This window comes from Semicossyphus pulcher, unplaced genomic scaffold (genome assembly GCF_022749685.1).
Source record: "Semicossyphus pulcher isolate SPU_LCO1_2020_fin unplaced genomic scaffold, fSemPul1.0.p SCAF_5, whole genome shotgun sequence".
NCBI lineage: Eukaryota > Metazoa > Chordata > Actinopteri > Labriformes > Labridae > Semicossyphus > Semicossyphus pulcher.
Genome location: NW_027211726.1, coordinates 9,833,227 through 9,845,872, shown reverse-complemented (window position 1 = coordinate 9,845,872; position 12,646 = coordinate 9,833,227). Strand labels below are relative to the sequence as shown.

General features: G+C 43.9%; 1 protein-coding gene across 1 annotated transcript in view; it reads left to right on the top strand.

The window, feature by feature from the left end:
* LOC138608701 (ephrin type-A receptor 7) overlaps positions 1-12,646 on the top strand; it is a 69,814-nt gene that overhangs the window by 35,673 nt on the left and 21,495 nt on the right. Inside the window, exon 6 of the mRNA XM_069681260.1 lies at positions 333-441. Coding sequence (XP_069537361.1) covers positions 333-441 — 109 coding nt within the window. The remainder of the gene's footprint in view (positions 1-332; positions 442-12,646) is intronic.

The window sequence follows — 12,646 nt, the reverse complement described above, 5'->3', positions numbered from 1 at the left end:
CCCACTTACTGTAGTTGTTGTTTACTATTACTATCAGGTATAAACCAACCAAACTATGTTGGCTATTAGAAATACACAAGCCGTTGTTTTAATTCTGTAGTAAACACTTTTCAGACCGTGTAACATCAGAGGGTTAAGTGAGAATATTTCTGATGTCGGTCAAACCCTCCTCTCTAATCATGTTCCTATGACATTAACTCGGCCTTTACAGTCGTTTGCTCTCATCTCCTGTTCTTGTGCACGCTTGATAAACAGTAATTATAAGTGCACTGCATGCTGATGTATTAAATTGTCTTATCATGGTGTAATGATGTGGTTTCTGTCACTTCCAGTGGCTCTGGCGTCCAGCGAGCAGAGTCCGGTGGTGATCATCGTCGTCGTGTCCGTGGCCGCCCTCATCATGCTGCTCTCCATGGGGGTCGGGCTGCTCATCTGGAGGAGGTAGATATACATATATACAGACATAAACACGCACACGACATATATTTACACTATAATCTTCCTGTCATTCTCATCTTTAATACCCTTAGCATGTTACGCTGACATGCACACAACACTCGATCATGGACTCAATCACATATTCAATCGACTGCCACACGCGTCCCTGTTATAATCCAGATTACAGTAATCCAGTGATAGGAGGAGGAATGTACACTGACGGCGAGAGAGAGGCTCAAATTACACGTCATTGTTTGATGCGTGACATTAAGAAGTCAGCTCGATAATGGCGGTGTCTGCCGGAGGGGAAAAGCGCCGTCAGGGTCGAAACCTGCTTTCCGAGGAGGTCACAGCTCTTTGATATCTAATTAGTTCTGAAAGAGAGGAAGTGGACTTTGAGAAACGGCAAAGAGATGAGAGAGAGGTTAAGCGGTGTCACTTGCATAACAGCTGACACATTCATACTTCAGAGGAATGGAGGTCAAAACTCTTCCGTGCTTTTCACAATAAGAGCGGACGGCCCGAGCTCGTCATTAAACCAAATTTTCATTAAAGTGTTGAACTTAAAGCGAGGGTTGGAGTTTCTACTCCTGTGACCTATTTTTTACGACGCAGTGTTATTAAATCAAGATTCTTTCACATTTGGAGAGTTTTGTGGCGGAAGGAACGGACCGTTCAGACTGCAGCAATCAGTGGAAGAAGCTGTATTCTGATTTAAAGTGGCAGCCTGGTACACTTCAGCCCAAATAGTGTCTCATTTGGGTCAGTCTTACATTGTAATGACCAACTTAAAATTGGGTTAAGATAGCCAAGAAGTGATGATATGATCATGATAGTATGGTGTTCAAACTTTAAAGTTGGACTGTTTAAAGATACATCCCCACAACCAGAAAATGATCGTTACAGCCTCAGGTGAGAAGTGGACATTGTTACACATTTTCAGCTGATTACAGCATTGTTTCCACTCTTGTTCCTCTGATTGGACTGAAGAATGAAGCAGCAACAAAAAGAATATACAAAGGAAACAGCTGATACTGTTTAGAGGAACCATTTGCACCTAACAGGAAAGTACTTACAAAGGTTAAATAGCTCTAAGTGGCGTTAGCTAGCTTGGGAACAAGACAAATCTGCGAGCTGATGTTTCATGTGCTCAGGAACATTTGTCTGGACCCCATCCATTCAGACTGAATTCCTTTTGCCCTGGTTCAGGTCGAGCCAATCACAACTCTTTATTTACTATGGGGCGTTTTTTGTTTTCTTTTCAGATTATTTTTGGGAGTCGAACCTGCGATCAGTGTGTCGAGGGCTGTTTGAATTGCTCTATATACGAATGGTGCTTTATAAATAAACTTGCCTTACCTATAGCCTCTGCATATGGGGCGCCCGTTCTACCAACTGAGCGCCTCAGTATGGGGTACCATTTAGGCATTTCATTGTAAATAACAAAGATGGCTGCTGCTACTATGGAATGTTCCGGAACTTGATGGCAGTTCATGTTACCTAAAAAGTGTGAGGTGGTAACTAATCTCTTTTACATTTCTATGTAGAGTCTGTAGGCAGGGACGTGGATTTCCGGGTCGGCAAGTGTTCTGGTTTCTGTTTGTAGCACGCTTGTAGTCCGAGTAATATTGACCAATCACGTATCAGCAGGCTGCGGAGTATGCAGGAAAAACTGTCCGTGTGGAGAGCAAAAGCAGGCAGAATGTAATGCACCGTAATGACATCACGGCTCCCATCAGCGTCATCTGGCGATGATATACTGTAGCTTCTTATTAATCTCTATAAACAGACATCTGCATGCTAACAGCTAACAATCCGTTCTAGATCTAACATTCAACTTGAGATAAATTCCCATGACGCTGTGACAAAAAAGCCGCTCAGCATTCAGATTTCCCGACTTCCTCGAATGCATCAGAAATGATCGATCCGACCTCCGTTCAACAAACGAGCATTTTAAAAGTAGTTTTCTCCTCCTCTTGAGGACAGACCTGACAAAGCTTCATTTTGACTTTTTACTAATCTGCATCGTGATGTTGAAATTTCAGCAAAGATAAGACCCGTTAATTAAAGTCAATCACAAGAAAAACAGGTTCTTTTTCTGCAAACAACGCAGCACGGGGAAAAGGAAGTTATTTATCGCTAACCGCCGGCATGTTCGCCGTTGTGCCCAGAGGCTATATCATTGTCAGACTATAGCTGATGGGATCCGAGATCGGGCGGACACTAAATATTGTCATGACAACTGCCTGCTTATTATGTGGAACTAGAAAACAAATTGGTTATTTGGACTAGCTACCTAGCCTAGCATCACATTCTTTTTGCCCTGACTGGTTATGAAGTATCCGGTGGGATTTCGGTCCACGTCTGCTGGTAACGCCTGATTGATAAAGAAGAGGTTACATGCTAATTCATATTTGCAAATTGGTATGTAAATGCGATGGCTGCGGGAAACGACGAACTTGCAAATCAGTGCAACCACTAATGTGCAAACATTATAAATTATAAGTACACAACAGAAATACGTGCCAGACATTACTGATACAGCAACATCTTCAACTTTAATCTTTAAGGTTATTAATCTGCAATTTAGAGTCTTAAAAATGGAACAATGATTTAAGAAGTAATTATGAAAATGGCTCTAGACATAAATTCTAAGTTTATCTGCACCACTTAACTCCCCCGTCACAGTTTGTGATACCTGAGAGCCTTGGTTTGTCTTTGTGGTAAGTATCACATAAATGAATTTGTCATTGAACTTTACGAGACCAGAAGTCACACACAATCAAACAATCAATCATCCAACTTCTATTCTCAGCCCTTGTTTCACTTTAGTGCTGCCATTCTGTGTCATCCCAGGTGCCCTAACTCATGTTTTATTGTCTTGTTTATTGCGCCGAGTGTATCTCTGCATGTTTTATTCAGCCGACGGATCCAGAGGGGAGGAGAAGGTGCATTCCTGCTCGCCGCTCCAAACACGTTGACTCTTGTCCAATTCTATATTCTGCCAGCTCGCCTCACACACGCCCACACAGGAACACACTCTTGATTTAAACCCCATCACACATGCGAGCACATGAGAAGGGAGCACATATCTACTCCCACACACACACACACACACACACACACGGCCAGCAAACAATAGTTTTTTTTCTATCGCTCTTGGATGGGATTCAATTGATTTGTGTCCAGGGAGATTTTTAGATACATGGTGAGAGCATTTGTTCGCATATCTCGGGTGTGTTCTTTTGTTTTTTTCCTCGACACACACACACACACACACACACACACACTGACCGACATCAGTGCCACCTCTCAGCCCTTTAAAGTAGCTTTTCCACGGGTACGCCCACCTGTCTAAAGAGGGGATTATGATATAGAGACCACCAGACCAATTTCGATACACACAAACAGAGCAATGATGGAGGCACCCGGGTGTAGAAATGGGTTCTATTCACTCACAGCGGCTCCATACAAACTGCTGCTGTCAGTCAAACATCTTTAAAGGGATATGCGTATAAATACACACATATACATCCGTGTGTAGGCAAACAGAAAAACTCTCCGTACGCACACAAGAGTATTTAAATCACTTTGAGGGAAGGCAGCATCATGCCCCCGTGCACAGCCTCGTACTGAATAATAATGCTTATCTTTCCCTCCTTTTATTTCCATCGCTGCATTCATTGAAAGTGGTCTCCATTGTTCCTCGCTGCTGGACCATTAACTTGCTCTTCATGTTTTGCATAGAGACAAAGAGGGAATGGCTTGATGCCTCAATTACCATGCTCTCGTGTTTGCAGAGACAGCCAGCTCGCGGCTACGGCTGGAGGGGTCTCAGTTACATCGATCTGCCTGCTCACACAGACACATGCTAATGAGTCCCGCTGCACACACACACACACACGAAGGCCCAGGCACGCACTGGCATTCAGGAAACCCACTCAGAAAGTCTGGTTTAATGTCTCTCTCGTAATGTAATTTATGTGTCAGCAGCAGGTTGGCTCGGCCTTTTTTTGAGCTGTTCTGTCCCTGTAGTCCAAAACACATTAGCAGCTTACATTTTCTCTGTACAATTATGTGTTAGACAAAATTCAACAATGGCTTTTTTTCAAGTACTTGTGCTGGTGGCCATTTTTTTTACTTATCTTTTACCTGAAACACTGGACAAGATTAAAGCTACTGGGTGTAACAATATCAAGACCTTTACAGGGCCCAGTCCAATGTAGATGGACGACGCGTCTCCATCTGGTGACGGGCGTGGCCATCTTGCGCTGGTGACATTTGGAGCCAGAGCTGCACCGTAGAGATCGGCGTAGCCACTTCTGCTAACCAAAACACAAATTATTGAAGATCCCGCACGGTGGTGTGTTTAACAGCAGAACAGCTTCTTGTGTTGGTCTGAAGCAGACGTTCACAGATATTACGTTACGTCTCCTCTCGCTGTTCCTCCTCTATTCTGCTAATCCGGAACAGATCGGCTGCAGGAGCCTTATTTGTCAACAGAGCTGTCAATCATCCTTTTTACAGCATCAAATAACTAATAAGAAATAAACTTGTCAGAAAAATACTTGGACGTGAATCAGCATGATGAGAACTAACTATAATGACAGAAACCATGTTTGAGAAAAATGCGTATTTTGATTTTGACTCATGTCCCATCTGTTAACATGGAGGAGGCGGGCTTTATGACCTTTACTGCAGCCAGTCTGCAGGGGGTGCTCGAAATGTTTTGGCTTCATTTTTAGGGAGCTGTCATGTCGTCCATCTTTTTATACAGTTTATGGCCCAGTCTCAGTGTTCTTAAGCTCCGATATATCGGTCTGCTGATACTGTAGGCCGATATTGATCGCAGATAATCAGTATCAGGGTAAATGTCCGATATGTGCCTATATGAAACCCTTTTTTAACTGAACACATAATGCAGAAAACAATGCCTGGGGTAATATAGAATTGATGCCATCACATAGTTCCTCCAGCATAGACACTGTGTGTTTAATAATGATAAATATCTTTGTTTGTTTAAGAGAAGGAGCCTCCTGAGCACCTTTGCAGAGACATACTGGCTTCAAAATCGGTGCACAATCCACACAGAGAAGATCTACTCTCATTCCACCTTAAAACTACAGAGGCCATATCGGTCATCTGTTTCATTATCGGTGGCACAAATCTGATATCAGTCGGGCGTCACTAAAGATCATACTGAGACACATTCCTTGGTGAACCACAGCGTGGGCGATTTGCTCTTCAGGCTGGAAATGAAAGTTAAATAACAATCAGGATGGAACAAGAAGGGATGAGTACTTTCCTCTCTATGAAACTTTATACTGAACCTGTGTCCCATCACTTACACAAACACACACATACACACACCCGGAGTCCATCGGTGCCTGACAGAGTCTGATGGAGCCGGAGTTCCAGGGCATTGCCCAAACATTCTCCAGGAAGCCCAGGCTCGACTGGTCAGTGCAGGGATTGTTTACCCTTCACTGGCCACACCAGAGGCCGTGTGTGTGTGTGTGTGTGTGTGTCTTGTGACTGAGAGTGTGTGTCTGTCTGGTGAGCGAGTATCAAGTTATCAGGAGCATGAGATGGAGAAGCTGGAATTAAAGCAGAGGGTCATTGACTCCTGAAACATAGTGACAAAAAGTTGAGTTTGAAGGGGAAAAGAGAGCAGAGGGAGGGATGAGGAGGCCGAGAGGAAAGGTCTCAGGCGCTGTAGTGTAGTTTCCTGCGTGTCTTGTACAGATCAGTGCTTTCATGTTGGAACCCCCCCCCCATCACCACCATCAGACACATCTTCCGTGGAAATGGGAAAGCTGTCATTCCATCGGGATCCATTTTGGAAAGATGTTGCCATTTATTATTCATCAGTAAATGAATGAATCATGACTGTACATGTGAGTGTGGACCTGGTGATGATTCTTAATGTCAAACATGAAACTGTAATGTCTTTAAAGTTGTGCGGAGATGGCTTTACGTTGGAGGACGCGGAGATCTACGCGCAGCACTCCCTGGCACTGGCAGAAAAAAAAACAGTGTCAACGTTTTGAATCTTATAAACCGGAGTGATTCTAATGGATGAAACTCAAAACACATAAAAGTTAAAGTGGCTTTTTTGAAACTCCCTAATTCCCCTCGTATCTCGCTCTCTATAAGTCTCCGCTGGCCTAAATTCCCTCTGCATCACTTTACCTGTCAGCTTGGATTCTGTCCCTGCTCGCTCACCTATTATTCATATTATTTCCATAACAGCATTTTATTTTGGAGGGGAATTCAGGTACGGCGAGGAGGCAGGCTTCATTTACATGTCACCCGCTCTGTGTCTGCTTTTAAGCTCGCTCCGTACAGCGCTGATGTGTGGGCTGTGTGTGCTGCTGTTGTAAATGAGCAGGTAAAGGCTAATGCTAATGCTGACTTGGTCGTTAAAATCACAACATATTGACATTCTTTATGGCCTTATTTTACTCACACGGTGAGCTGTACTTTGTGTACAGGTCTATAAGCCAGTACCGTCACCTTACATGGTTCCCTTCCAGTAATAATAGCTCCCTTGGTAAAGATACATTACTCCTAATCTCTACTGAAGTGCCTGTTTATTCCTTAATGCTGCTCCCCAAGCTGTGTGCCACAGATAGCATGTTGGGCAATAACAGTTTTATGGATAGGGCCGGTAATGTTCTACATTTTTATTATTGAGGACGGATTCAATGAAAAGACCAAAACAAACAATCAATTAATCCTACTAATGAGAAATACCTGTTAACTCGTTTGCTTTGTTGGCCAAAAAACTTCAAAAATATCAACAGCAGAACTTTTATGTAGCTGTGTAGGAGAAAGCCAACTTAAGTAGAATAATAATAATAACTTATAGAGCACCTTTCATGGGGCCCGAGGCCGCTCTACAGAGTGAATAACAGACAACAGAACAAAACAAGCAAACACATAAGGCAGAAAGAGATGCATAATACAAGCACTGGAAACAAGGAAGGCAGTGAATTATCGTCCAAAGGCCGTTGGTGGCGTTGCGGATCTCTGCAGGCAGAGAGCTCCAGAGGGTGGGGGGCCGCAACACCGAAGGCTCGGTCCCCAACAGTTCGAGAGCGAGGGATGGAGAGCAGGTCTGTATCTGAGGACCGCAGACTCGAGGATGGGGTGTAGGCATGGAGGAGGTCTTGATGCAGGACTTGACGGAGGTGTTGGGGGTGATGTGCTGCCTACTACTTTCACTATATAAAGAGACAATTGCCGGGTTGTTTATAAGACAATGGAATGCGAGGGACCATCTTAGATGAGTTGAATGAGCCATACGATCGCTGGGTGATTAAAATGAACATGGGAACCATCCTGCAGCCAAGGAACAAAAGCCGCAGCAGAAAATAGTCAATAATAGATACAACTTCAAAAATAAGTGAAATTCCAAAGAATAAGAAAACAAATTTGACGCTCAGATGAAGGCAAACAGTCTAAAAAGGAAAGCGACCGTCAGCGGGGAAAATCAAGAGTTACAACCGGAGCCAACCGTGGACGTCACACATGCAGCACTGTCTGGATATCTGGGAAGTGTGCTTCCCGCAATAACCGTTTATCGCTGTAGGTGCCGCCAAAGAGAACGAAACTGAGATCTTCGAGATTAAAAAACATGAAAGTACATATTTGTGACCCGTTTTTAACCGTTTTAAAAGATTCACGTTTCCAGTAGAACGGGCTGAGTGCCACAGACGGGCTGCAGATGTTGGAAGGAGTCAGGAGGCGGATGAACACATTGTCGGTTTTGGTTTTGCTCTGCGATTTCTTGAAAATAACAAAAAATATAAAAATCAAAGAAGTGTTTTTTTCTACTTTGGGGGAATTAACCCTTTCTTGTTTAGTTTTCAGTAATAACATCTTTTCATTTAAATGATATGCATATTCAAAAATCAGTAAACGACAAAGACTAAGACGACATTTGTTGCCAAGTTTAGCATTTGATGAGGCTGAGCTGACAGCGACAGAGTTTGGCCAGAATCTGCAGCGTTTTGGCATCAACACGTTTCTTTCTGCCATCTGGTTCTTCTCAAGTGAGGAATTTAAGACTGATCCAAAAGTGTAGTTAAAAGCACACAGAAGGAACCCGTTCAGGGAGAGTTTAATAAGGATGCATTTCCAACACAGAGGATGTATGTTTTCACAGTAATGAGTATCTATGATCATTTTACACATGCTTTCTTGGCAGCATCCGACATTGTTGAGTATAGACTGATGAGATTCGGAGAGACGAGTCTGTTCTCAGTCCAAAGATGTGTTGACTGAACGTCAGAGAGCCAGAATTGACATTGGCACCCCCTCCCCTCCCCCTCCCCTCCCTTGTTTCTCTCCCAGCAGCGTCTGCTCGAGCTCCTCCAATGTAACTCCTGCTAGCGTGGTGCTGCTCTCGACCTCCTTCTCCACTCTTCCTCCTCCTCCTCCTCTTCTTTCTCCTCTTCCTCCCTTCACACAGCTGATGCCCAGGTACACTGGCATGTCTGCATCCCGCCCCCCTTCCTCCCTACTTTATCCCCCCCCCCACACCTCTTCCTCCCCTCTTTTCATTTCCTCCCAGTTGTCCTGCCGTCTTTTCTCTCCCTCCGCTCTTCTTGTTTTTTTAACGTCGGTCTCTAACTCTTCTCTCACCGAGAGAATGAAGCCAAAACAATTTTCTTTTTTCTTTTCGTCAAGCTGTTTGGCCCAATTCGGAGTCCATCCTCAGCATTGTGCTCCACCAGAATATGAAAAGGACTTTAAAAAGTCATGGAGTCTGTTCTGATTGAATTCGTTCACCAAAAAGAAGCCACTTTCCAGAAAGAACTACTTTGCATCTGCTTTTTCATTTCTGTCACATCTGTGACATTTCAAAGAAGTAATGGAATCAAGTCATTTGACTTTTACTTTATGCACCCCTCCCAAGTGTTCTTCCTTATTCCCTTGTCTCCTCAATTCCTTAATGTCACCTGACTTGTCCCCTTAAACCTCTTCTTCCTGCCTGCTGCTTTGCTCATTGTTTCCTCATCCTGCTGCGTGTCCCGTCACTGCCTTGCGTCCTCGACCTCTAGCATCCATCCTTTCTCTCCTTGCTTCCTCCTCTCGCCCCTGACCGTGCACTTTATGTGCCTCTTCAGCTGTTTCCCCTTCCTTTCATCCCCTTCTGCCCAATTATCCTCTTAGCAGTAACCTCCTATTTTCTCGTCACTTCCTCTGCCTCTTCATCTCCTGACTTCCTGAAAACTTTCTGCTGCTCCTCAGATGGGGAAGGCGTTCTTCCAAGTTCTGTTCATGAGCTGCAGATTGTCATTTTGAAACTACATGGACGCTACAAAAACCAACGTGTTGTTGCTCAAGGCATTCAAACACAACCTAGAAGATAGATAGATATCGAGATTAAAAATAATAATAACTTTAATGCACCTTTCAAAACCAAAGTTACAAGGTGCCTTACAGCAAACATTGAAAAACAGGCTGATAAAAGACGGCTATATTAAGATGAAGAAGGCCCAAACAGAGAAGGCCCGATCACCCTTAGTTACAAGGCGAGATTCAAGTTCAAAGTTCCTGCCAGAGGAATTACAGACCGGTGTCTGTAGCGACATTCGCAGAAAAAATCACAAGCGGCGCCCAGTTAGTGACGCGTTTTCCATCAGCCAGCAGTGGTTGGTCTGCAGAGAGGGTAGGCGGAGCTAAGCGGCTGCACTTCCGGAGTAAACAGTAATCTACTATGGTTGAACAAACAAAGAAAAGATCGATGACGACAGATACAACTTCAAAAACAAGTGAAAATCCAAAGAAAGGGAAACAAATTCGACGCCATTACGGGGCGCCCAAGAGAACAAAACAGGAATCTTCGAGATTGTCAGTTTAAGTGCTCGCTTCTGTTTGGGTGAGTTAAAAGCCGAGCAGCAGCACTTTGGATAAGCTGCAGCCTGTGAATGCTTCCCTTACTGATACCAGAGGAAAGTGCGGTGCAAGTCTAGAGTTGAAGAAAGCATGGAGTCTGAGAAAGAGAGGAAGGGTCTTACCTTCGAGATCAGTCTGAGCTGGGGGGACCACGACTGCACTACTTTAGACACCTGAGTGTTAAAGGAGAGACTAGTGTTAAAAACCACTCCAAGGTGGCTCTCCATATCTTTGTCTCTTTCCAATATTTATGTTTTGGATGATGATTATTATAATGCCATTAAAATATTGCTTTACCTGGCTTTAATAATGCGTGTAAATAACTTTAATCTAGGTCACTGTTAATTGAGCGCAGCTAAAGGGTTACCACCTAATACCATATTACAAATTCAATGTGAGAAAAAGGAAGAAATATCTGATGAAGTCAAGTTTCTTCCACTCAAAACATTTACATTGGCCGCCATGTTTCTGCATCGTATAACCCTCCTCCTCTTGTCATGTTCCCCACTTGCTCCCTCACCTCTTCAGGTCTCCTGCATCTTCTTTCTCCTGGTTCCTCCCTCTGCATCTCCCTTTCCTCGCTCCCTTTCCGCTCTGCTCCCTTATCTATTAATTCTCGTCTCTCCCCCCTCCCTCCCTGTGTGGTATCTCCTGCCCTGAGGATCTGTGCTGCATGTGTCTGCTGGTGTGTTTTGACAGACAGGGTCCTGACCTTGTCTCAGACCCTGCTGCTGCGCAGGCTGAGGGATGTGTCACATCTCGCGAGGCAACACACACATGCAAAGAAATCCAACACAAAGCGTGCATGCGTGCGTATACCCCGCACATACATAATACAGAATACACCTACAGACACAAGCATGAGCACACTCGATGCTTTAAAAATGCACAATGCAGGTCCGTCAGGCTCTCTGTGAACTTCTCAGCTGTGCACTGATTCTGTGTGAGGTGCTGATGTGTTCTGACAGTCACATTAACGCTCACTGAAACACTCGACACATCATGCCCAGGTCGTTTCTAAAGACACGTGCACTCATTGCTCCTACATAAATACTTGGCGGCTCGATGCCATCAGTCCTCATGTTTACCCCGTTACAATCCAAGCTCAATAGCCAGACTGTCCCTATTTGCTATAATCCCCGAACACATGGTACCCAGCCACAATAATTATGTTTCATGTCCTCTTGTTGATTTGATACTTGCATATATAAACAAATGTACAAATATGCATCGGTTCCATTAAAAAAAGCCCCACAGTATATGAACCAAAGAGGCGGCCGAGGACTCTAAAGAGTTCTGTGTCAATATCTACCTTTTATTTCCACTCAAATGCTGCATTTCCACTGCAGGAACTTTCCTCAGGAACTCTTTAGGAGGTACTCAGTGCCTTTCCATCCCAGGAAATACGATCAAAATAAAGTCTCAGAGACTTCTTTTTACACCCTCAAAAGTTCCCTGCTCAAGGGGTACTACTTTCCCAAACTACAGGGAACTTGGTGGTGGGACTTGCAGTGCTTAACATTTCTCATTTTTGTCGCTTCAGATTACTTTTTTTTGCGTTATCTTCAGAGTACTTTCGGCCTTGATGGAAACACAAACGACAATGGGTTAAGGAACCTTTTATCCCTTGGAAACCTTAGACTAAAAGTGCCAGGTACTTTTGGTGGAAACGTGGCTTTTCATTAAAGTTGTAATCTTGAAGATCTCAGTTCTCTTTGGCGACACCTATGGCGATAAACGATCATTGCGGGAGCACACTTGTAACTCTTGATTTTCCTGGCTGACGGTCGCTTTCCTTTTTAGACTGTTTGCTTCATCTGAGCGTCGAGTTTGTTTCTTTTTCTTTGGATTTTCACTTATTTTTGAAGTTGTATCTGTAGTCATCGATCTTTTCTTTGTTTAATCAGCCATAGTAGATTACTGTTTACTCGCAACACTTGCAGAGACCGGAAAAGCAGCCGCTTAGCTCCGCCTACCCTCTCTGGCAGACCAACCACTGCTGGCTGATGGGAAACGCGTCACTAACTTGGCAGTGCTTGGGATTTTTTTTTAAATGAAAATCTTCAAATTATCACTTTAAATATTTTTTGTCTTTATATTTTCAGCACCGTTTGTTAGAAGAATGTCAGATGTACTGTAGATTTCACCATCAAAACATTCTCCGATTCCTTATCTGTCTCCGTCTTGTTTTTCATCCCTCGCTCTAATCCAAGTAAGCGCAGTGCTGGCCATCCAGACTGTCTGTTCATCACTTGTTAATCTGTCACTTACAGTGTGTCTGTTTGTTTTCGTGCGTTATGTG